At 44.9% G+C, this 23,253-nt stretch overlaps 1 protein-coding gene across 2 annotated transcripts in view; it reads right to left on the minus strand.

Annotated features, from left to right (window-relative positions):
• Positions 1-23,253, minus strand: part of PLCE1 (phospholipase C epsilon 1) — a 358,483-nt gene that overhangs the window by 116,639 nt on the left and 218,591 nt on the right. For both annotated transcript variants that reach the window (XM_059729969.1, XM_019484254.2), the window contains exon 4: positions 18,967-19,283. In XM_059729969.1, the coding sequence (XP_059585952.1) occupies positions 18,967-19,283 (317 nt within the window). The remainder of the gene's footprint in view (positions 1-18,966; positions 19,284-23,253) is intronic.

Below are 23,253 nucleotides of genomic sequence, written 5' to 3' on the forward strand. Positions count from 1 at the left end.
TTTATGGTAAAAAAAAAAAAATATGCATGGCTATGTCTAGGTCATCCCCAAACAGTGGCTGTCCAACCTCTTCTTGAATATCTCCAGTGATGGAGAGTCCACAACTTCTATAGGCAGTCTATTCCACTACCTCACTTTTCTCACACTTTTTTTTTCCAGATATCCAATCTAGTCTTATATTGCCAGAACTTCAAGCCATTGGTCCATGTCCTCCTCTCTAAAGCAAGACACAAAAGGTAGATTACCTCATCTTTATGGCAGCCCTTCAGGTATTTGAAAACTGCTATTATGTTCTCTCTTAGGTGCCTTTTCCACAAGCTGAACATACCTAGCTCCTTCAGATTCTCCTCCTATGATTTGCCTTCCAAGCTGTTGATAATCTTTGTTGCCTGCCTCTGGACCCTCTCTAACCTCTCCATGTCCTTTTTAAAATGTGGAGCCCAGAACTGCATACAGTACTCCAGATGAGGCCTAATCTGTAGAGAGGCACTATTACTTCCCATGTCTTGTATCTAATGCTTCTATTGATGCAGCCCAAAAACCACATTGGTCTGTTGTGCAGCTGTATCACACTGCAGACTCATATTGAGACTCTCAAGTCCTTTTCCAAAGAGCTGCCATCCAGCCATGTGTCCCATGTTTAGTATTTTTGTTTTTGATTATTGCTTCCGAGTGTGGCACCTTGCATTTGTCTGCAATGAACTTCATCCTGTTAACTCTAGCCCAACTTTCCAATCTATCAAGATCCTTCTAAATTGAGCTCATATCCTCCAATGTGAGACTTCAGACTTCTGAATTAGACTTCAGGAAGGCCTTCGATACGGTATCCCACACCATACTGGTAAACAAGTTAAGAGGCTGTGACTTGGATGACTACACGGTCTGGTGGGTGGCGAATTGGCTAGAGGATCGCACCCAGAGAGTCGTAGTGGATGGGTCGGTATCAACCTGGAAGGATGTGGGCAGTGGGGTCTCGCAGGGCTCGGTTTTTGGACCGATACTCTTCAATATCTTCATCAGCGACTTGGACGAGGGAGTGAAGTGTACTCTGTCCAAGTTTGTGGATGACACAAAACTGTGGGGAGAAGTGGACACGCCGGAGGGCAGGGAACAACTACAAGCAGACCTGGACAGGTTAGACATATGGGCGGAAAACAACAGAATGCAATTCAACAAGGAGAAATGCGAAGTGCTGCACCTAGGGAGGAAAAATGCCCAGCATACCTACTGCCTAGGGAATTACCTGATTAGTGGAACGGAAGCAGAAAGGGATCTTGGAGTCCTAGTGGACTCCAAGATGAACATGAGTCGGCAGTGTGACAAAGCTGTCAGAAAAGCTAATGGCACTTTATCGTGCATCAGCAGATGCATGACAAACAGATCCAAGGAGGTGATACTTCCCCTGTATCGGGCGCTGGTCAGACCACAGTTGGAATACTGTGTGCAATTTGGGTGCCGCACTTCAAGAGGGATGTGGATAACCTGGAGAAGGTCCAGAGAAGGGCCACTCGTATGGTTAAGGGCTTTCAGGCCAAGCCCTATGAGGAGAGACTGGGGCACCTGGACCTCTTCAGCCTCCGCAAGAAAAGGTTGAGAGGCGATCTTGTGGCTGCCTATAAGTTCATCACGGGGGCACAGAAGGGAATTGGTGAGGTTTTATTCACCAAGGCGCCCCCAGGGGTTACAAGAAATAATGGCCCCCGGGGGTTACAAGAAATAATGGCCCCCGGGGGTTACAAGAAATAATGGCCATAAGCTAGCAGAGAGCAGATTTAGACTAGACATTAGGAAGAACTTCTTCACAGTTCGAGTGGCCAAGGTCTGGAATGGGCTCCCAAGGGAGGTGGTGCTCTCCCCTACCCTGGGGGTCTTCAAGAGGAGGTTAGATAAGCATCTAGCTGGGGTCATCTGAATCCAGCACTCTTTCCTGCCTATGCAGGGGGTCGGACTCGATGATCTATTGAGGTCCCTTCCGACCCTAGCATCTATGAATCTATGAATGTGTTCACAAGCCTTCCCAAGTTTCTTGCTCAAGAACCTTTCCATGCCAGGATCCAAATAATTAATAAACACATTGAACAGCACTAGGCCCAAGTGCCTGTGGGACTCTGCTCAAAACCTCCTGCCATTCTGACATGGACCCATTAATAACTACCCTTTGCTAGTGGCTATTGAGTCAGTTATCCTTCCACCTTGCAGTGGCTTTGCCCAGCCCACATTTCTCCAATTTGTTTATGTGAAGGTTGTGTGGGACCTTGTCAAAAGCCTTGCTAAAGTCCACATACACTATATCCACAGCATTCCCTTCCTCTACCCATGTAGTTACTTTGTCAAAGAAGGAGACTAGACTTGTTTGACATGATTTGTTTTTCATAAATCCATGCTGGCTGCTTGTGATCAACCTTTCCTCCTCCAGATGCTTGCAAGTGGCCTTCCTTAGGATATACTCTGGTAAATTCCTAGGTATTGAGGTGAGGTTAACCAGTCTGTAGTTCCCCAGGTCCTCCTTGCCTTTTTTTAAAGAGGGGCACTATATTGACCCTTTTCCAGTCCTCTGGTGCCTCCCACGACTTCATAAAGATCATTGCCAAGGGCTCCAAGATCTCCTCTGCCAGTTCCTTCATGACCCAAGGATGAAGCTCATCCATCCCTGATGACCTGAATTCATTCAGATGCAACAAAAGCTCTTTGACTGTTTCTTTTGCTATCTCCCCCCTGAGCTTGCCCCCTTCCTTATCCACATAATCTCTATTATCCAGATAATTACTTAATTTTTTGTGAAGACTGAGGCAAAGTAGTTGTTGAATTGCTCTGCCTTCTTTGTATATTCAGTTAGGAGTTCCCCCCGGCTTGTTAACAGAGGACACACAGCTTCCTTGGTTCTTCTTTAGTGGCCAACATACTTATAGAACCTCTTCTTGTTGTCCTTAACCTCCTTTGTGAGGTGTACCTCGTTTTTTTATCTTTGTCTTCCTGATTTTGTCCCTGCAGATTCTTGCTATTTCCTGGTACACTTCCTTGGTGACCTGCCCATTCTTCCATTGCTTGTATGCTTTTTTTTGCATTTGAGACATTTTAGAAGCTCCTTGTGCAGTCGCATTGGTCTCCTGCCATTCTTCTTGTGCTTCCACTGTGTCAGGACAGTTTTTTGTTGGGTTTCCAATATTGTGCCCCTTAGAAGCTCCCAGCCTTTCTGGGTGCCTTTATCTTTCAATCTATCCTCCCATGACACCATGCCTATTAGCTCCTTGAGGCAGATGAAATCTGCCTTTTTGAAATCTAGCATCCTAATTTTGCTGACCTCATGCATTCCCTGTCTTAGGATCTGGAATTCTAGGATATCATGATGCTTTCTTCTCAAATTACCCATCACCTGCACATCCTCCATCAGTTGGTCCCTTTGGTCAGGACAGAATCCAAGATAGATGATCCCCTAGTTCAGTGGTCACCAATCAGTCAATCTCAATCGACTGGTCAATCACGGAGATGTGACAGTCAATCTCAGTCTGTCAGAGGCTCCACGATATGGAGTGGCAGGAAGCATGTGGCTGGGCTGAGCAACACCCCCTGCTGCATGTGGCTGGGCTGGGTGAATGGGGTCAGAGCCCAGGCAGCGGGGCAGGGGGCAGGGGGGCGAGGGGGGGGAGAGAGTGGGGAGGGGGGACTGGGCAGGGACAGTAGATCCTGGGGTGCACTTTGCTTACAAAAAGTGATTTTCACCATAAAAAGGTTGGAGACCACTGCTCAAGTTGTATCCTCCACTTTCGGGAAGAGAAATTTGTCCTCCATAGACATTAGGAACTGGCTTGCCATTTTATGTTTGGCTGCATTTTCCAGCAGACGTCTAGAAAATTGAAGTTCTGCCATCAGTACCATCAGCTTTTGGATAATTTGTCATATGCTTGAAGACTGCCTCATCCATTTCCTCTTCCTGATTAGGTGGCCTATAATAAATCCTCACCATTATATCGGTGCTGCGTCTTTCACCATTCATCTTCACCCAAATTCATTCTGCTTTGCCATTTTCTTCTTCCTGAACCAGGCAACAAGCATATGTGTTTTTGACATACAAGACAATACACACTACCACCTTTTCTCCCAACCCTGTCTTTCCAAAACAGAGTGTAACCCTTGACGCTCACATACCATTTATAGGAGCTGTCCCACTAGGTCTTGGTGACAGCTATCAGATTATGGCAGTGCACCTTTGGCACCTGCCACTTAAAGGGCAGAAGCAGGCAGCCACCAGGTGCCTGATGAAGGCAGTCACTTTCAAACATAGTCCAGAAAGGCAGCAGTCTATGTTGAGCAGCCAGGGAGACAACATTGGGCTGAGCTGCTACTGGAACACCTTGGAGGTAAGGGTGAGGCTATAGGGACAGAGGAGTCCTCATTGGTCCTGGATATGACTTGAAACTGTATCCTGCTGGGATAGGGAGGCCTGGGGGGACTACTGGTGGTATAGCAACCTCACTTAAATACCAAGACCATGAACCTCCTGGGTGAAAGGCGTGTCAAGGCACCTAAACCCTAGGCCCCACCTGCAGGTGGGTTACTAAGAGGGAGAAGTGGGGCCAGGCACAGCTGCGGCCACCTGAACCCACAGGGGTGTAAGACCCTGGAAGCCCCAGAGAGGGGATAGTTGTGTGGCTCTAGAGAGGGGGCAGTTGTGTAGCCCCAGAGAGGGGGCAACTGTGTGGCCCCAGAGAGGGGGCAGTTGAGAGACCCTGAGAGAGCAGGGGTGTAGGTGGGTCCACCCAGAGTAGGGTACATCTGAACGACCTAAAGGACTGGGAGTAATTTGGGCTTGAGTACAGCTGAAGGGATGGTCTGAAGAGCAGCCCCAGGGGGTATGTTGAGTTGGGCTGAAGGATGGCCAGAAGGACAGCACATGGGCCAACCCCCACAAGATCATGGTGTTGTGTATAAGAAGCCTGGTGAGGAGCTAGAGTGAAGTTGGCCCTCCATTTGGTGAATTGGCTGGTACTACCCAGGTGAGGGTCACAGGAGAGGTCCAAGAGATTGCATGTCACCAGCTAAGCCATGATTCGGATAAGCCTGATGGCCAGAAGGGTCACTCCAGGAGACAGCAGGGCAGAGTGGAGGGGGCACGGTATGGTGTGGCAAGCAAGAGACCCTGTGAGAAGGGGTGGAGTGCGAGAGACCCCAGTGAGAGGGGGGCAGTATGAGTGTGTGTGAGGACTAGTGGGGGACTAGGTTTTGCCCAGCTTGAGGTCGGGATCTTGGATGCCATCTGTGAGGCACGGGCCACAGTGTATGGGGAGGCACGAAGCTGTGGATAACATACCCTGGCATCAGGGCATGTAATGGGAAGCCTCCAGCATTAACCACCAGTTTATTGTAATAGCAAAGTCATGGCAGATGAGACTGGGCTGACTGCCCCACAGAGAGGTGGGTGGGCTGGGTTGAGACCTGACCTCAAACATGTATTCTGTCACAAAGATTATAATTCTTTGCACAGGCTTTTCAAAGGTTTCCATCTTATCTTGTTTATTCCCCATATTCCCTGCATTTGTATACATGCATTGAACATATTTTGCATTTTGACTTTTTCGCTTCCCTTTTGTGCCCACTTGTTGCAGTCCTGTATCTCTCTGGCCCTTTCCTAGGGTTGAATGGCTTCTTTGAGTCCTTTTTCCTCTGCACTGCATTCTCAGTTGCTGGAGGGTTTTGATCACCATTCCCCTTGGAACCTAGTTTAAAGCCCTCCTTACCAGGTTGGCCATATGATGCCTGTCAATGTGTCTGCCTTTGGGACTGACTTTTCCCGTGATTCCTGCCTGCCACGACTTTGATCTTTGCTAATTTCTGGAGAGGAAGAGATCTTAAGTGTCAGTACCCGCGGGAAGAACTACGCTGTCTTGCTATCAGGTTAACGAGCCTTTTATTGTTTACAGCTGGTTTCACTTTGACCCTGAATGCCCTGCCCGAGGGCCAATTACCAGGAACCACCAAGAAATTACTTTGGGATGGTTACAGGCTGTAGGTTAGCAGTTAATTGACTGTCTGCTGCTAATTATCCTATTAGCGGTCAATTAACGCCGGAACCAGGGATTCCCCCTGGCCGCGGCTTGAGTTTGCGAATGGAGCATCTTTCTCCTGAGCTCTCTGCTAGCTCCGCTTTTCTCTCTCTCTCTCTCTCTCTCTTTTCCTCTGCTGATTGCAACCACCTCGGGACCACCAACTGTTGCCTCTTCCCTCTTTCATCCCCATGACTCACCACTGGAGCGGGTTCTTCAGGTAGGTAGCGACCTGTCGGGTCGTGGCAATCCCGGTTTCTTGTCGTCAGAGGTGATAGCAGTCTCTATCCCTGTCGGTGCTTCTCAGTTTCCCCTGAGCAACCTCTTCGGTCCGACTTACATCTCAGTCCGTGCCCGCAGGCAACTCTGGGCAATCTTCTCTCCCTCTTATTCTTCCGTCTGGGTCCTTATTGGTTTCCCGGGATAGGGTGTTTCCTGTTTCCCAGCTGCGCTATTCCTCCTCAGCTGTTTCTTTTTCTAAGTAACAGAGTCACAGCCGGGACTCTATTACAATGCCCGAAGATGTTCTTCCAATGGACAAGCAGATGGATCCCATCTCTTGATAGCAGCCCTCCTCCCAAGAACATCTGTCCATTGTTGAAGAAGCAAAAGACTTTATGTAGACACTACCACCTCAGTCACATGATACAAAGGTCTCTGCTTGGATCTCTGTCCTCCATGGGAAGGATTGATAAGAACACCACTTGTGCTCCAGAGTCCTTAATCCTCCTGCCAAGAGCCTCATAGTTACCTTTGATCTGGTCAGTGTCATTCCCGGCAGTATTGTTGTTGCCTATATGGACAAGCAGGAAAGGGTAGTTGTTCAAAGGATGGATGAGCTTTGGCAGACTCTCTGTGATGTCCTGAATTTGGGCTCCAGACAGGCAACACACCTCGTGGGCCCCCAAATCTGGATGACAAATTGGTGCCTCTGTGTCCTCCAGAAGGGAGTCACAAACAACCACAAGTCTTGCATGTTACTCAGGATTAGATCTAGAATTGCTTCTCCTCTTGTGGGTTCCAAGATGAGTTCTTCTAGCAAGCAGTCATATATCACATTCAGAAATTATTTCCACATCTTGCTCTGATGAGATGGTTACCTCATCTATGTGAGGATAGTTGAACTTCTCTTAGTATTGCTTGTCCCATTTTAGCAGCTTCTCTAATCAACCTGAGCATTTAGTAATTCCCTTCACCTTCCTATTCAAATGGTCAATAGTACAATCCTAGTACTATATTATTTTTACTTACGTATGGAACTTCTACCCACAGGGATTTTTATGCTGTACTATCTATGCTAGCTATACTATCCTTAACATACAGTGCCAATCCTCCACCTGTACATCCTGCTCTGTCATTCTTATATAGTTTTTAACCTGTTAGAAAAGTATACCATTGATTACTGTCCTTCTACCAAGTCTCTGAGATGCCTATTATGTCAAAAGTCAGCATTTAATACCAGGAAATCTAGTTCACCCTTTTAATTTTTTTTAGGCTTCTGGCATTTGTGTAGAAGCACTTATAAATTCTGTCCTGGCTCTGCTGCCTGTTTCTTCTCACACTATTTGTTTGTAACTCTAGATGTTTTGACTTATCCACACAATTATCTACAGTTATACCTCTTACTCCCCTACTATCCTCCTCAAGACAGTACAGAATCTGAATGATGTCCCCATTTGGCACTGTGTCAATCTGACCTGTGTGCTCTTTGATGCCTTTCAGCTTTCCCTCACTTTTAGTTTAAAAATTGCTCTTTATCTTGGCATAATGGGAACAGAATATTGATTGGGGATTTGGCGCTCTACCTTAACACAAATTATCATCATCATCTTTCACTTTAAGTTGAACTGAAAGCCTCACCATTCACATTCAACTGTAAAACCAAACAGAAGGCAGAGTAAAGATGCACTTTTTTAACTAACTGAATTCAAGATTCATGAATTAAGATGCATAAGATGTTACGCACCGAATGAAGTGAGCTTGTGAAAACTTATGCATCTCTGATTCCGCTAGTCTAGAAAATGCATCTGTATGCTGACTCCTGCCTGATTTCAGACTAATATGGCTAACTACTTCTTCCTATAAAATAAAAGACATTTTATAATAATTTATTCTAATCCCAGTGCCATCACTGCTAATTACATAAGCAACTTGTATAATTGAAAAGAATATGTACCTTTAACTTGATCCACTGCACCACTCTTGACAGAGCTTTGTACTTGATTCTACAATATCCTGGGATATTATTAGAAGGAAATGAAACATCAGCTGTACCTTTTCTGATGGGTACAAGTTGTGCTCAGAAGGGCTGTGTATCACATAACTAAGTTTTAATCAATCTTTTAAAGAGCATAGCTTTTATATGCAGCTGCTACACACAATTCATATTTATAGGTAGACGCTGAATGCGTGTGGCCTGGAATGTTCATGTAGGGACTAAAATCGTGAACATACCAAAAAGCATATGGCATAGGCTACAATATAGGTTAAAATCTTTTGGCAGCATATCTATACACAAAAGGCTCAAAATAATTCAGAATATTCTAAAAAATCTAATGCCTGATTTACCTCTCAGACCTGTCAAAATAAAATTAATTTAAGTAGTTAAACAAAGTTACAATGGTATAGAAGTAGTACAAATGAGTGGAGATGTCAGACCCATAATTTTCTTCGAACTCTTTAGAAGTTAATATATCAGTGCAACCGTAGTTTTTTAGTAAGAACATATTTTTCTGACTCTTTGCTCTTTACAGAACTGCATGGACAAATTGCAATCCAAGGCCTTGTTCCTGTAAAGATTTACACATGACCTTAACTTTATTTAGATGTACATTCTTACAGGTTCTGAAGGATTTTCCTTTCACAATAAAAGAATTAAAGTTATGCTAATACCTATGTTAAATCACCTTCAAACTTAAAGATTTATTATTTTTAATAATGCAATTAAATTTTCCTGTGTTTTTATAAAATACTCTCCTTTCACCATATTGTAGCGACAGAGACTGTCATGTCAGAGCCTAGTACTTGGGAGCAGATTCTGAACACTCACAGAATATTCATGCACAATTTTTAAGTATTATTTAGTTTGCCATTGTTGAAAATTTGCAACTGTGCCCTAACAGTTCACAAAAGATCCCACCTCACAAATTATTTAATGACAGGAACATTAAAATTTATGTGTGAAAAATGCACAGTTCATAGGAAAAATACAAGTACACATACAAAAGAAATAGTGTTTCAAGCCAAGCAGGTCAAAAGCATTACAAATGTTATGTCCCTCTAATGAAATAATCATAAACCTCAGCCAACTGTAGGAGGAAAGAGAAAAGAAAAAACAAAACTGCCTGGTTATTCTACTGCCTAATTTTTTTTGTCATGTGTTAAGAAACTCAGAAAACTAAATTAAGAAGCATTATTTTCCCTTTGAAATCCATTAAAATTATTCTACTGTACCTTTGTTATTTTGTATATACTTCACATGTACAAGAAACAAGGACAAAATACAGGCAATGGCAATAACTAAAACTACAATCTCAAAGTATTTTATATTTTGTTAATCTAAAAATATAATCCAACTCTGGAACACACAAATTATAAGGAAGTTTTAAAGTGTTAAGGTACTTCATTGTGAGTTTGCCAGCAAAAGACTCATGTTTTCCTTTTTAGGATTGGTAAAACAAGGTTTAAAAGAAATGGATGAAACATGGGCCCAGTTGAAGTCAATGGTAACACTCCTATTGATTTCGGTAAGATCAAGATTTCTCCAAATTTATCTTCACAATTACTCTTTTTTGAAACAATAATTCCAAAAGTCTGGCACAGCCCCACATCCCTCCAGGGGGCATGGGCCCCCAGGTCTGTCTTCAGGATGACAGCAGGCTGCCACTGCCAGCTAGGGCCAACGCCAGCACAGGGTTCTTCCTGGCACTCGGCACGCGCTGCAGTGGGCAGACTCAGGTGCTGGCACTGGCCCCAGCCATCAGCACGCTGTTATCCACATACTCCACAGCTGGTGAGTGCGGAGTTTAAAAAAAACCCAACAACAACAACAAAAAATTGCCATCCCCTGCCTGGCACCCACATAGCAGCTGCACTATGGAATGAGTGCAGGGTGGCTCAGCAGGGTGCCGTGCACTGTCCCAGAGTTGGGACGAATTCACCTGTCAGCCAGAGCTCCTGGTTCAATTCTCCAGCTCTCTGATCATTTCCCCAGATCTTCCTGGGGGGTGCAGCCCCTGGATCTGCATGCAGTGTTTCAGCAGGCTGCTGCTGCTTGCTGGGGAAATAGCCCAGTGCTGCTGCTATCCCCAGCTGGTAGTGGCAGCTTGCTATCATCCAGGGGCCCACAGCCCCCTGGGAGAGCTGGGGGAAAGATCAGGGAGCTGGAGAATTGAACTGGGGGAATGTTCAGGGACCTGAACATTTTTCCAGCTCCCAGTTTGATTCCCCACTCGCTGATTGAGTGCCCTTGCTTTGTTTTGAAGCCTTCCAATTTCACTGTTTTTGAGCTTGATGCATGTCAGAACAGCTTCGAAACAAAACACCCATCAAAATTCACACAGTGCTAGTCCCTACCTAGTATCCATGTAACTATGGGGTGATGACCCTGCAGTGTTTTCATTTTTTGACTTCTTGGGTTTCCAGTATTTTTCAAGAACTTCTCAACAGTAACATTGCCTTAAAAGCAGTCTTTCTACTTTATTTCCATATTTTTAAGGTTTTAAAAATTTAAAAGATATAGATCTAAAAATCTAAACATTTTTCTTTCTTTTTTTTTTAAAAGAGATCTAATCTAAGGTAAAGGAACTTTAGAAGAAAAGTTTTAATGACATTCATAAACATGTCACTACTTATTTTTTATAACATTTTTGAAATAGGGTGCCACTAAATTCAGAAAATTTCTGGTGGGGTGTCTTGATTCTAAAAGGGTTGAGAACCAAAGAAATAGCATAAGTCATAATCTCTACTTCTGTCTAAAGTTAAAACTAATCATTCATGGTTCCTGAGGAAGCAGGTATTCAACATCCTTCAAGAAATCCTGAAGAAATTCTGAGTAGTATTCATTTCTACAGAAGTCTGGGAGCCAGTTCAAGATGAAACTATAGTAAGCAAGGATCTTTCCTAACCACTTATTCTATCTTTAAACTAATTACTTTTATTTTTAAACCCACTGCTAGGATCTTTTCATCTACATAATATGTAATCTCCTTCAACTCTCTTCTGGCTGGGAGAAAAACAGCAGTTTTCTTTTGATATGTTATATTAATAGTAAGGCCAGGCACTTGCTCTGCAAGTTTTTTATATTTGGCTGTTAATTTTTATTTATTTTTACTTTTTTCCACTTTCAAGGGATTATATAACAAGATTATCACACTGTGATTTTAGGACAAGAATAGCTGACAAAAATAGATTTACACTCCCACACAAGCAGACCCAGTCAACCTAAGGTCTCCCACAAATTAAGCAGGAATCATAGGCTCACTATTTTGGATCCACATTAAAACAAATAGATGCCTAATAAAATGTTACACAAGGCAAGAGTTCCAACTATTGTCATCCTGTCTTGCAGTGGCAGAACGTTCCGGAGAGCATTCCTGATGAGTGATCATTACTACCAGAACCGCTTCCAGAATCCAACAGAAATGAACAACCATATACAGTATACAGTAGGCATGTTAGTAAAAGAGAATTAATGTTTTCTTCTTTGTCATTAGTAACCAGTACATCTAGTAATATGCTTCACATATACAGAGAGCAGGAAGAGTCTGCCTTTACTCACACCACCATTTGCTATTTGAATCTAAAATATACTGGGTCACCATGTGTATTTGTTGCATAGGAAAGCTGGTTTCTGATTCTGCTCCTTTCTCTTGGTCAGCAGTTTATAAATCACTCCCATTTCATAATGCCTCATGGTAACCATGTACCACAGACTCTTTCCCCTTTGATAGCCTTTGCTTTTCCTCAGGCCAAATATTATAATTCAAATGAGCAGCATGATTTAAGAAAATCAAAGCAAATAAAACTGCCAGTAAATAACACTTTTGTATTGTCTGTGTCCTCCAGTGATAGTATTTAAATAATAGCTAGCAAGCAAAAGCTTTGTAATAACAAGGGCACTTCATATTATTCATATATAAAGGAAATGGATGACACTTCCACCCTCAGTGGCTTGATCCTGCACCATCAGGTCAATGGAAGTTTGCAGCCCTGTTCATGAATGAGGTCTGTGGATGTCACTCTAATTTAAATTATAACAACAAATTAATATGAATGAGATCCTGATTTAGCCCTATGTAATTAAATCTAAAGGGCAAATTTTTTATTATATTTTACCAGTCCTGCATTTCTTATCTAATGGAAACTCTTAGAAGAATGTCAGGATTTGGTCTTTAGAGCAAATACTGAAATTCCTTTTTATCATAAAACAGCAGCTGTTAAAATAGCTGCATAAAGCTATGGTTACATTTATCAGAAAAAATTACTAAAAGCAATATGCTATATGAAAAATAGTTTGCATGCAATAATTGATCACTGAAAAAAAGAACAATGGTATAAAATAATTTCTCCTGTTATATATCAGAAGCCTGTCATTTTGAATATATTTTGGCTCCCGCATTATAAAGGCACTCCGTTATTTTTATAGGCAATGCCAGAAAATCAGCAAGCACTCACTATTTTTTGCCAACAAAAGCATGACTCTTTGTGCAGGAATTTTATTGTATATTTATAAACAAAGACATTTAGAAAGTCCACTCTTAACTGATAAGCTATGACAACTGATATATTCAACCGTAAAATAAAGCAGCTACTAAGATACTGATTTATTACAGACAGCACATATTGTACAGTAATTCCACTTAAACACAACATTTTTCAATTTTTGTCAGAAGTCTATTTCAAATGATACTTGGAAATAATACACCATAGTATTATGTAGGAAGAAGGATGCAAAGCAGTTAAGGCAATTCACTATGACTCCAGCGGTGACTGAGGTGATAAGTTCAAGCTTTGTTTTTGGACTCATACCAAAGTCCACCATTTTGATCCAGTTGAACAATGGTACCAGGTAATTTGGACTGGTGAGTCAAATGAGAATAGCCTCCCTTTTGCACCACTGGCTACAGAAACGTAACCATACTAGCCCAATAGACTACTAGCCTGGGATTGATTTTTGACTAACTGTTATTTAGCACACTCACTGGGTAGCCAGGAAATAAATTTACAGTGGCATGAAGAATTAGTCCTACAGCAGGGCCAAAAAGTACTGTGAAATGAAAGGATCAGCAGCAGTATCAAAATGGGATACATAAGAAGCTAACTGCAAAATACCAAAGGTAACTATTCTGGCAACTGTGGTTTGCCAGGTCGTAAGAAAGCACAAACCACTCTAGGTTCTTCAATTGCCATACTCAGTGTCTACACTAGTGACCAAGGGAGAAGTACCCTTCACTTGTTCTATCTGATGGCATTAAGATTCTTCACACTACCAAGAAACCTGGGTTAAAAAAAGGCATGATTTTAAAAACATGTTGAACAAAACGGATCCCACGTACCTGCAAACCAGAACATTCATTTTGGGATTAATACCTGGACTGATCCACATTCTTATTTTTGTGCTCTCCTTTGAGTACCAACTTGATTTTAAACTTTCATTTAAAAATACAAATTATTTTTATGGCTGTATGTGAAAGAATATGAGAAGGATAGAGTTAAAGCATAATTACTAGAGGTGCACTAATACATTGGTCCCATATTGGATTGGCACCGATATAAGGAAAATTGACAGTACTGGAAATTGGTTTTTTTTGGCTGATTTGGCTGATAATGTGACTGATAAATTCCCCATGCATGCACACAGCCATAGTGCAGCATGCAGATGGCCAGGAGTAGAGCCTGGCAGAATGGAGAGCAGCTGGGTCTGGCTGGTAAGTCTATTGTAAGGGAAGGGGCATGGCAGGGGCAGATAAAGGCGCCAGCAGGGAGGGAGGGAGTGGGGCTGAGGCAGGGTCAGGTGATGCAGAGCAGGGGCAGAGTGTGGGACAGAACCATGAACGGCTTGCCCAGGAGGCACCGGGGGGAGGAGGGGGGGCTCCCGCTGCTGAACACACCCTGGGAGGATATAGGGGGACATGTGCCCCCAGATCTGCACATGAGGAAAGGGTGGGCTACCTCAGCAGACTGAGCCAACTCTGGGAGGTGGGGTAGGGTAAATTTTGGGGTGGCTGCAGCCCCGTAGTCCCCCTCCCAGTGCCACTGCCGCCCGCCCCGAGTGCAGCCCTAGTGCAACCCCCCCACCACAAAGAGCCCAGTGTCACCCCGCCCCAGCCCACAGCAGCAGCTTGCCCTCATCCCACACGCAGAGCCGGAGGCACATGCCCCCATGCTCTCCCAGGGTGTGTGCAGTGGCAGGAGTTGCCCCCCCGATGAGTCGCTCATGGCTCTGCCCCAGATGTGCAGTGCCTGCCCCTACCCCAGCCCCAGCCCAACTTCCTTCCTCACTGTGAGGTCCTTGATCTACCCCTCCCAACCCCTTCCCTCCTCCATGCCCCTTCCCCCACAAGAGACTTACCAGCCAGACACTGCTCTCCAAGCTGCCCAGTTGCATATCGGCAATCGAATTGGTATCGGCCAATATACCTCATTAAAAATTGGCTACCAGTATTGGCCCAAAAAATCTCTATCGGCGCACCCCTAATAATTACCTTTTTTTGTTTTTTAAAATTTCAAACAGACCTATTAAATTACTATATCTTATACCTTTAATAACTGTTATTTTAATGTAATTTCCTCTGTAGAGTAGCTAGGGATGAGTGAGTGGGGTACTTCCAGGTTGACTACCAAAAAGATCATGCTTAGTCCAAAACAATGAAAACAAACAAATGAACAAACACAATACACTCTATTCTCTGAACAAAGTAATAAACTGTTTGAAAATACACTCAGAATACCAATATAAATGTATGACAGAAGTATAGGTACTGATTGTATGTTTTTTTTCTTGTTTACTTTTCCAAGCTGAGGTTGGAAATAGATATCACTGAATGAAGCTGATGTGTTGCAGAACAAATGATCCACTTCATTGGACTAAACACACATCGCCCTTTGTCCTGTTCACTAATGGTGACTTGCTCCTAGGATCTCCTAGGAGGTGGGTTGGGTGAGTGAGGAAAGCCACACTTTCCCTACTTACTCAGGTGATCCCCAGAGATTCCAGGGACAAGTCTTAGTAGTAATGTCTCCACGTGGAAGCATGGGGGCACAAGGGTGCTTTAAAAAGACTGCCCCTTGGGGATTATGGGTGGGTCTCTCTGTGGGTGTCTACATGAGATTTGTTACTGCACCATTGCCTAGTTTACTGCACAGTAAGCGTGCACATCTACATGTGTGCATACTTACTGCACAGTAAAAACCCTTAATCGTGATTAAATATGCTGCCAAATTTAAGCATGAGTGTTAACTGTGCAGTACCTGTGTAGAAGTGACCTAGGAGCAAGCTTGCTCCTGGTTCTGCCCTGACGTAGGGGGCTGGCCTGAAGCCAGCCCCAGGGATGCAGCCTAGGAGCCTCTCCTGCTTCAGGGCTGGTCTGCCTCTTTGGCAGCCCCTGTCTGTAGGCTATAAAAGTCTGCAAACATTTTGTGCCCTGGGGCACACACCACAGGGAGTCTGAGGGCACAGCTACCAGGGCACTGCTGTCAGGCCACCTGGGTGCTGAACAGTGCTGCAAGCTGTTGCATCCCCTGGCCAGCCCTGTCAGCTCCCCAGGGCTGGCTGCAGGCTGCTTCTGACAGCAGGGCCAGTACCACCTCCCTGCTGCACACCCCCTGCATCCTGCCCTGTGCCTGCAGGTGCTACAGGGGTATAGCTTCTGCCACGTGGCTGCCAGTTCCTGGCTGTACAACTGAGCTGGGCGCTGCTGGCAGATGTCCAGGGCTGGCAATACTGGGGCAGCTGGGCAGAGGCTGAGACAGCCAGTGCAGGACCCAGCGTGATCTCATCCTCACCACACAGGCCCAGCACTACCCACGTACACAAGCCCGTGTCCTGCACCTGGGGCTCCAACTGAAGCCAGGAGGAGACTGGCAACCTTGTGGCACTCTGGAGTGACATGGAGGTGCTGCGCCAATTTGAGCAGGGCAGGCACTCCAGCACCCATATTTATGAGGCCCTGTTGGGCAAGATGCAGAAGTGAGGGCATGACCGGTCAGCATGGCAATACCGCATAAAGATCAAGGCCTTCTGGGCACAGGGATTGGCAGGGGAGTGGGACTCAGGCAGGCTGCCTGTGCTGGTATAAACTGCACGTTTGCAACCTGGGTCCCAGGGTGCCAAAATATGGGTCAGTTGCTGCATAAAGGGCATGGTCTCCCTGAGCTGCTGGTGGAGGCTACAGCCAGGAAGCTGGGCAGGATGGGATGCTGCACTTTTGAGGGTCCCTCCTCTGGTGACATGTCTTGCGGGCATGGTTTTTTGGGCACAGCCAAACCATGATTGTGGTCGGTCACAGAGACCCTCCCCCACCTGGGCCCAGGCCTGTCACTTACCCTGGCTCCATGTGGGTGCAGACCTGGAGCAGCCAGCAGTAGGGACAGGACCCCACATTGGCTCTGCTGACCATGGACAGCCCCTGGCAAAGGGGGAGCTGCCTGTGCCAGAGGGTCAGCGGTCACCATCACCCCCAGGTGAGCCCTTCGCCCACCGCACATGCCATGGTGTGTGCACCCATGGAGCAGCAGCAGGAGGCCGGGGTACTGGCCAACTGCCCACAGTCTCTACCTCCTAGAGGCCCCAACTCCATGGACCCCACTCTAGGATACCAAAAAACCCACTTTGAACATAGTTTTTACTGGGAAGAGGGTTTTTGTTATTGGTGGGTGAGGTAGGTGGTAGAGTGGCTCTGTTTTTTGGGGAGGGAGCTCTCTGCATTGAGGGGGGAGGGAGGCAGAATAGGGGGATCTGCCACTGCAGGTGGTGCTCCCACTGCCAGGCAGCCTTTGCCCGCTGCCCCTCCTCTGCCCAGGCTTCACAGAACAGCCCCCTCTGGGCCTTGCAGATATTTTGCAGCATGCAGGCTGCAACAATGATCCAGGGGAGGTTCTCCTTGGTGACCTCGAGGCAAACAGTAAGGGTGTGCCAGTGGTCCTTGAGGCAGCCAAAGGCACACTTGATCAGGGTGCAGGTTTGGCCCAGGGTTAGGGTTAGGATTAGGGTTAAAGTGGGCCTGGAGGGGGTCTGGGTAGCCGGTGTAGGGCCGCATCAGCCAGGGCAGGAGCAGAAGGCAAGTCCCCAGTGAGCAGGGGTGGGACACCAATGGCACCCAGCTGCAGGTCCAGCACCCCCACCACAAAGCACCTGCTCTCCACCAGTCCCACCAGGCTGGAGTTCCAAATTATGCAAGTATCATGAGCTGTGCCCACCCAGCCAGCACTTACATGTGTGAATGTGACATAGTGGTCCACGATAGCCTGCAGGACCATGGAGTAAAATCCCTTATGGCTGTAATAGAGACGGTCTCTGTGGGGCGGGCAGGTGACCAGGATGTGGGTCCCATCCAGGGGGAACCACCATCACCAGAGGGTCATGGACGTGGAGCACAGAATCCGCCAGCACATTCTGGAGGGCCTCCTACACTTCCAGGAGGCCTCCCCAGTGGTAGCCTTGCCTACACCAAACAGGTGTCCACATAGTGGAGGCTGGCAGGCATGGCCAGCTTCAGAAGCATGAGGGGTCAGCAGGGTGGGTCGGGCACATGCTGGTGTCCTGCTGCTCCAGGTGGGACTGGAGTTGGTGGAGCAGGTCCCGGAAGGTGGCCTGGGTCAGCTGAAATGCATCCAGCCGCTGCTCATCATCCCAGGTCTGTTGGACGAGGTGCAGCCACCAGTGCTGGCTGGTGTAGTGGGCCCAGAGGCAGTGGGGCTGGAGGCCCAGGACAGCAACAGAGGCCTGGTGATGGTATTCAGAAGCCCTGCATTGGTGTCCCTGGTGGCGGCAGCTGTGTGGTGGTGGCAGTAGTCCTGGGATGGCATGCTACAGGCGAGCAGATGTTCACTGGTTGTGGGGGAGCTGAGGCCTCAGGTAAGATGGCTGTGGGCTAGGCAGCAGTCGGCACAGTGGGCCAACAGGGCAATTGCGGTGGCCAGCAGGAGCCCGAGGTACTGGTTGTAGCTGCCAGGGCCAGAGGCTGGGGCAGCTATAGCACAGGGAGGCAGGGTGGCCATGGAGAAAGCTGCTGCATGCTGTCTCTGCACTTGCCATGCTGCTCCTAGGCAAGGAAGAGGCTGCCCAGAGAGTGGGGTTGTCTTTTAAAGATGGCTGCCAGGTTCTGGCAGCTGCACCTGGAGCCTGGAGCTCTCCCAAGTGACCACAGGGGTGCACTGAACAGCTGCAGGGACCTCAGAGAAAATCTGCTCCCTAATCCCTACATGTGTAGACACCTACCCAAAAACCCTTACTCTGCAGTAGTTTACTGCTCAGTAAATCTAAGATGGAGTAAATGCATGTGTAGACACACCCTGTAAGCAGCAAACCCCTATTTCCCTACTTATAGAGAGGCACCCTGAGATTCCCTGGACTAACATTTTCAAAGTTGACTAGGGAAGTACAGCATCTGATGAAGTGAGCTTGAACTCATAAGAGCTTATGCATCTCTGATTTAATTAGTTTATAAGGTGTACCTGTGCTCTACCTTCTGCCTAACTTCAAATTAATACAGTTAATTAACTCTGTCTGTTTAGGGAGGTTAGCTATGTAACTTCCACTAATTTCAATGGAAGTTATATAGAAAAATCTCCGAGCCACCTTTTTAAAATACAAACACACAGACCTAAATTCTGTCCCTGGATACAAAGGAATAAAACTGACCCATATATTGCATCAGAAAGCTAAATAATTTACATATAAAGTAAATAAAATATCTTGTCTTACCTCATTAAATCGTGTTACAAGATCTTCGACAGCATTGTGTTCACCATTTTGGGACGAAAGAATAGTCATAGATATGGAATCTTTTATACATGGAAGTTTACTGTGGCATTCAGCATTACCCAGATCCCTGGTTAAGAAGCATAGGTAGTCAATGGGTAAGACCTTTCGGTAGAGATCCTGTTCCTGTTCAGTCAGGATACTTGCAACTTCCTCTGGAAACTGGATGAGGTGCTGCAGTTCTATCAGCTCTTTACTGATACCAGCTACATTGGAGGGGACAGCATTTGAACCAGCCATTGATGTGCACGGTTGACGTTCTAAAACAAAAACAAATTAAATAAGATTATGTAGCCTTTTGCCTTCATTTACTGGAATAAATTGTGTAAATCCATATGAAAGAAATGATTATTTTTAGTCTTTTATATTGTTTATTTAATTAAACAATAATACAGGATTACATATTTTATATTTAAGTAACTCACCAAATTGTTCTGGTCCTTATCCTGTCTACCTACAAAACTATATTGTGTGGAACTAGTGAGGCAGCTAGTGACCTGGGTCTAGTGGGACCACTGAGAGTACTGATGGGTGCAAAATGTTCTTGCTTTTATTTGTAATGTATACCCCAATCTTCATTTCTGTTTTATCCACTTCTTCAGTCTTGCAATGGAAATGCTTGCAAAGTGGGTGGACCAAAACCTGATGGCATTCAACATAGAGAAATGCAGGGCACTTCATCTTGGAAGAAAAAAAGAACATCATACTTATAGGCTCAGCAGTGCTATGCTCACTAGCACCGCAACCGAAAGAGACTTGGGGGTCTTGATTGACCACAAGATGAACATGAGCCCCCAGTGCAATGCCGTGGCCAGCAGAGCAAACCAAACTCTGGCATGCATCCACCAATGCATCTCAAGCAAAACCTTCTGCTTTACTTGGCCTTAGTGAGGCCGCACCTGGAGTACTGCATCCAATTTTGGGTCCCCCACTTCAGAAGGGATGTGGATAAGCTTGAGAGAGTCCAGAGGAGAGTCACCCATATGATCAAAAGCCAAGAGTGCAAGCCTTATGAGGAGAGGCTGAGGGACATGGAACTCTTCAGCTTGGCAAAGAGAAGGCTCAGGGGGGACTTGGTGGCTGCTCATAAGTCTATAAGGCGGGTGCATCAGGATCTGGGAGAACACTTGTTCACCAGGGCTCTCCAAGGGATAACTAGGTCTAACGGCCACAAACTTTTAGAAGGCTATTCAGACTTAATATAAGGAAAAACTTTTTTATAGTCTGAGTGTCCAAGGTTTGGAACAGACTCCCCCCAGAGGTAGTGCAAGTACCTACTGTGGACTCATTCAAAAGGCGCTTGGATGTTTATCGTGGTGGGATCATTTGATCCCTGCAGACTTCCTGCCTCTGGCAGGGGAGCTGGACTCAATCTCACAAGGTCCCTTCCAGCCCCTAATGTCTATGAATCTATGAAAATATGGTTCTCTGTGGAGGAGAGATTGCTTTATTTTGTTTGTGTGTAGATCAGACAACACAAAGGAGCTCTGGTCCTTGTTTGGACCTTCTGGACATAATTGCAATATATATCATTTAAAAATAAAACAATATTTGTGTCTTGTCTTATTTTCTCCCTCTGATTCTTCTCATTAATAGCATCGCTAAAAGTTATTATTCAATTGTGTTCACTGTATTTTTTCATATAACAAAATGTTTGGAGATAAAATTCATTTGTCTTTCCTCTGTATGTATTTGCAAGGGTGTATGTTTTAGCTATCATTACAAAGGAAAGTCACTATAATTTTATGATATACAAGTAGTGGTGCCTTGGAAATTAAAAGACATAAACAGACCTATCTTTTACATTAGTGGTTCTCAACCTCTTTATGGACAGGCATGCCTTGATAGATTTGAAGCAACACTTAGAAAATGCCAGCTCCTAGTTTTCACTCATTGTTTGACTACAGAAAAATGACAGAGCATTTTTTCTTGTTGTAAAGAACTCAGAAACACCACAACATGTCAGAATATTTTTAACACCATGAATTCCTATCTGAAATATCTGGGTTTATCTTGTGAATCATGGTTGCAGGCTTAACAGTGTTAATATTATTACACTCAGCGACACCCTTAAAAGGATCTCAAGGCACTCCAGGTGTCATGGCATCCTGGTTGAGAATCATTGTTTTATGTTAATGTTTTTCATAGGAGCAAACTACTTCACACACACAGAAGATATAACTTCTACACAATTGGAAGATAGAACTTTTATACAATCAATCATTCTACACAAATAATGACTGATACCACTTCATTGTTATATTATAATCAACCACATAAATATACAGTATGAGACTTTTGGGTTTCATTTGTTTAAGCAAGGGCCATTGTTAAGCAATAGATTGTCAAGAAATCAAAAATTAAACTTGCCCTATATAGCGCACTGAATGTCAAAACAAACTTATTACGGTTGTGAAAACCAGTGGCCCTGTAGGAAGTTTTGAGAAAGCATCCTATTTTTATCCTATGTATGGTTCTTCCTTGATCCTTCCTTCCTTCATGATCATGTTATATTGTAGAGGGAAAAACAATTATGAAAGGCTCAGAAGTTCAGTAACAAGAAGCTTTAAAAAGCTTATCCAAAGAACTGTTCAACATTTTTAGGACATAAACATATGCTAAAATAAAAAATGTAATTAGTTTTATATCACGTAGATGTAGTAAGATGATATATTTAAGTTATGTATACTGCTATTATTATTATGCATAATAAATGCATTATTATTATTTTGACCATAAGTGTGTAGGGGAAGAGAAAAGAAGCTAATTATTCTGTTTCTTCAAGTGGTAAGAGAATAGATTGTGAAGAATATGGAAGCTGTGGTGTTAGCAATAGGTAGAAATACTATTTTTTATAAGAAAAGGGTACTCCAGATGGAACAGTTTACCTTAAATGTGAGTGTCAGATCAAGACAATGGCTGACTGAAGGTAGGTGAGCTGGTCCCTGGCTACTTTTACTCTAGTAAGAATGAGGTGATGCTCTGCAGAGGGAAGTGTTCAGAAACATACATTTTTTGTTATGTCCACCACCATCAAATTTTTGCATTTAGATTATCAGATGATTCATGAGCCTGTATTTGTTCTGGATACTGAATTCTCCTTACATACTTCAATATACCTGAAATGTCCTGTATCTAAGAATAAGGCCCAGCACACTGAAGAAGCTGTAGTTGAACAAGAGTTTAATAGTTTATTTGCTCAGTCTCAGAGGTTACTAGGAACCTGTCATCCCAATTTGCTACTCCCAACTTTGGCTGCCTGTTGAAGAAAGAATCCAGTTAAGGGTGACTATACTGATTTTCAGAGCATGGTATGTAATTACATGAGAGAGAGTCTCTCCTTCCACAACAATGACTTCAAAAGACAGCTTCATTCTACTGTAAAAATCCAGCTGTCACTAGGAGGGACATTTTCACAGAAGCCAAGCTCAAGCCATAGGCGGATGTGCTGTTTGAAGCACTGCATGTGCTTCTGAAGTGCTCTAAACAGTGGGGATAAAGACATTTGAGGCCAAAGAAGTGCTTCAAAATAGCCGAAGTACTTCAGAAAAGACCCTTGAAGCATTTCTTGAAATGTCTACACCTTCCTGTGGTCCTCCAGCATTCCACAGGGCTCTGCTACCCACCCTTTTAACTGGGGAGAGTGAGGTGGAGTCAGCAAGTTTTCTCTTGTGTGCTCAGCTGTTCTTAGTAGAGGTGCACTGACAAAGATTTTCTTGGCCAATACCAATAGCTGATTATTAACCAGCCATATTGGCTGATACTGATCCAATAATGGATATTTAGTAATAAAGCTCGTCAAGCAAGCTTTAATTCAAGTGCCCCTACCACCACTTCTAAGCATGGGGACAGTGATACAGGAGACAGGGGGGCACTTTAATTAGAGCAGCTCTTGAAACCACTCTAGCTAAAGCATCTCACCCTCACTTCCAGAGCACATGTAAAAGTGCCCCATGCCAGCTGCAGGTTATTCCCTTCAACCCCAGCCTGGGGGCAGCTACCTAAGCCTGAGGCTGCCCTGGGCTGGGGGGTCTCTGGGCCAGGCTCCCCACCAGAGGAAGGACCCTGCTGTACACAGCAGGTGGGGGCGGGGGGCAGAGCAGCTGCCCCTGCCAGGCTCTGCCCCTAACTCCTAGGACACAGACCCCTGGGCACTGTGGGTTGAATCACACTGAACTGGGCCAGGCTGGGCCAAGCCAGGCAGATCAGCTCCACCCATCCCTCCCCACC

This window comes from Alligator mississippiensis, chromosome 6 (assembly GCF_030867095.1).
Source record: "Alligator mississippiensis isolate rAllMis1 chromosome 6, rAllMis1, whole genome shotgun sequence".
NCBI lineage: Eukaryota > Metazoa > Chordata > Crocodylia > Alligatoridae > Alligator > Alligator mississippiensis.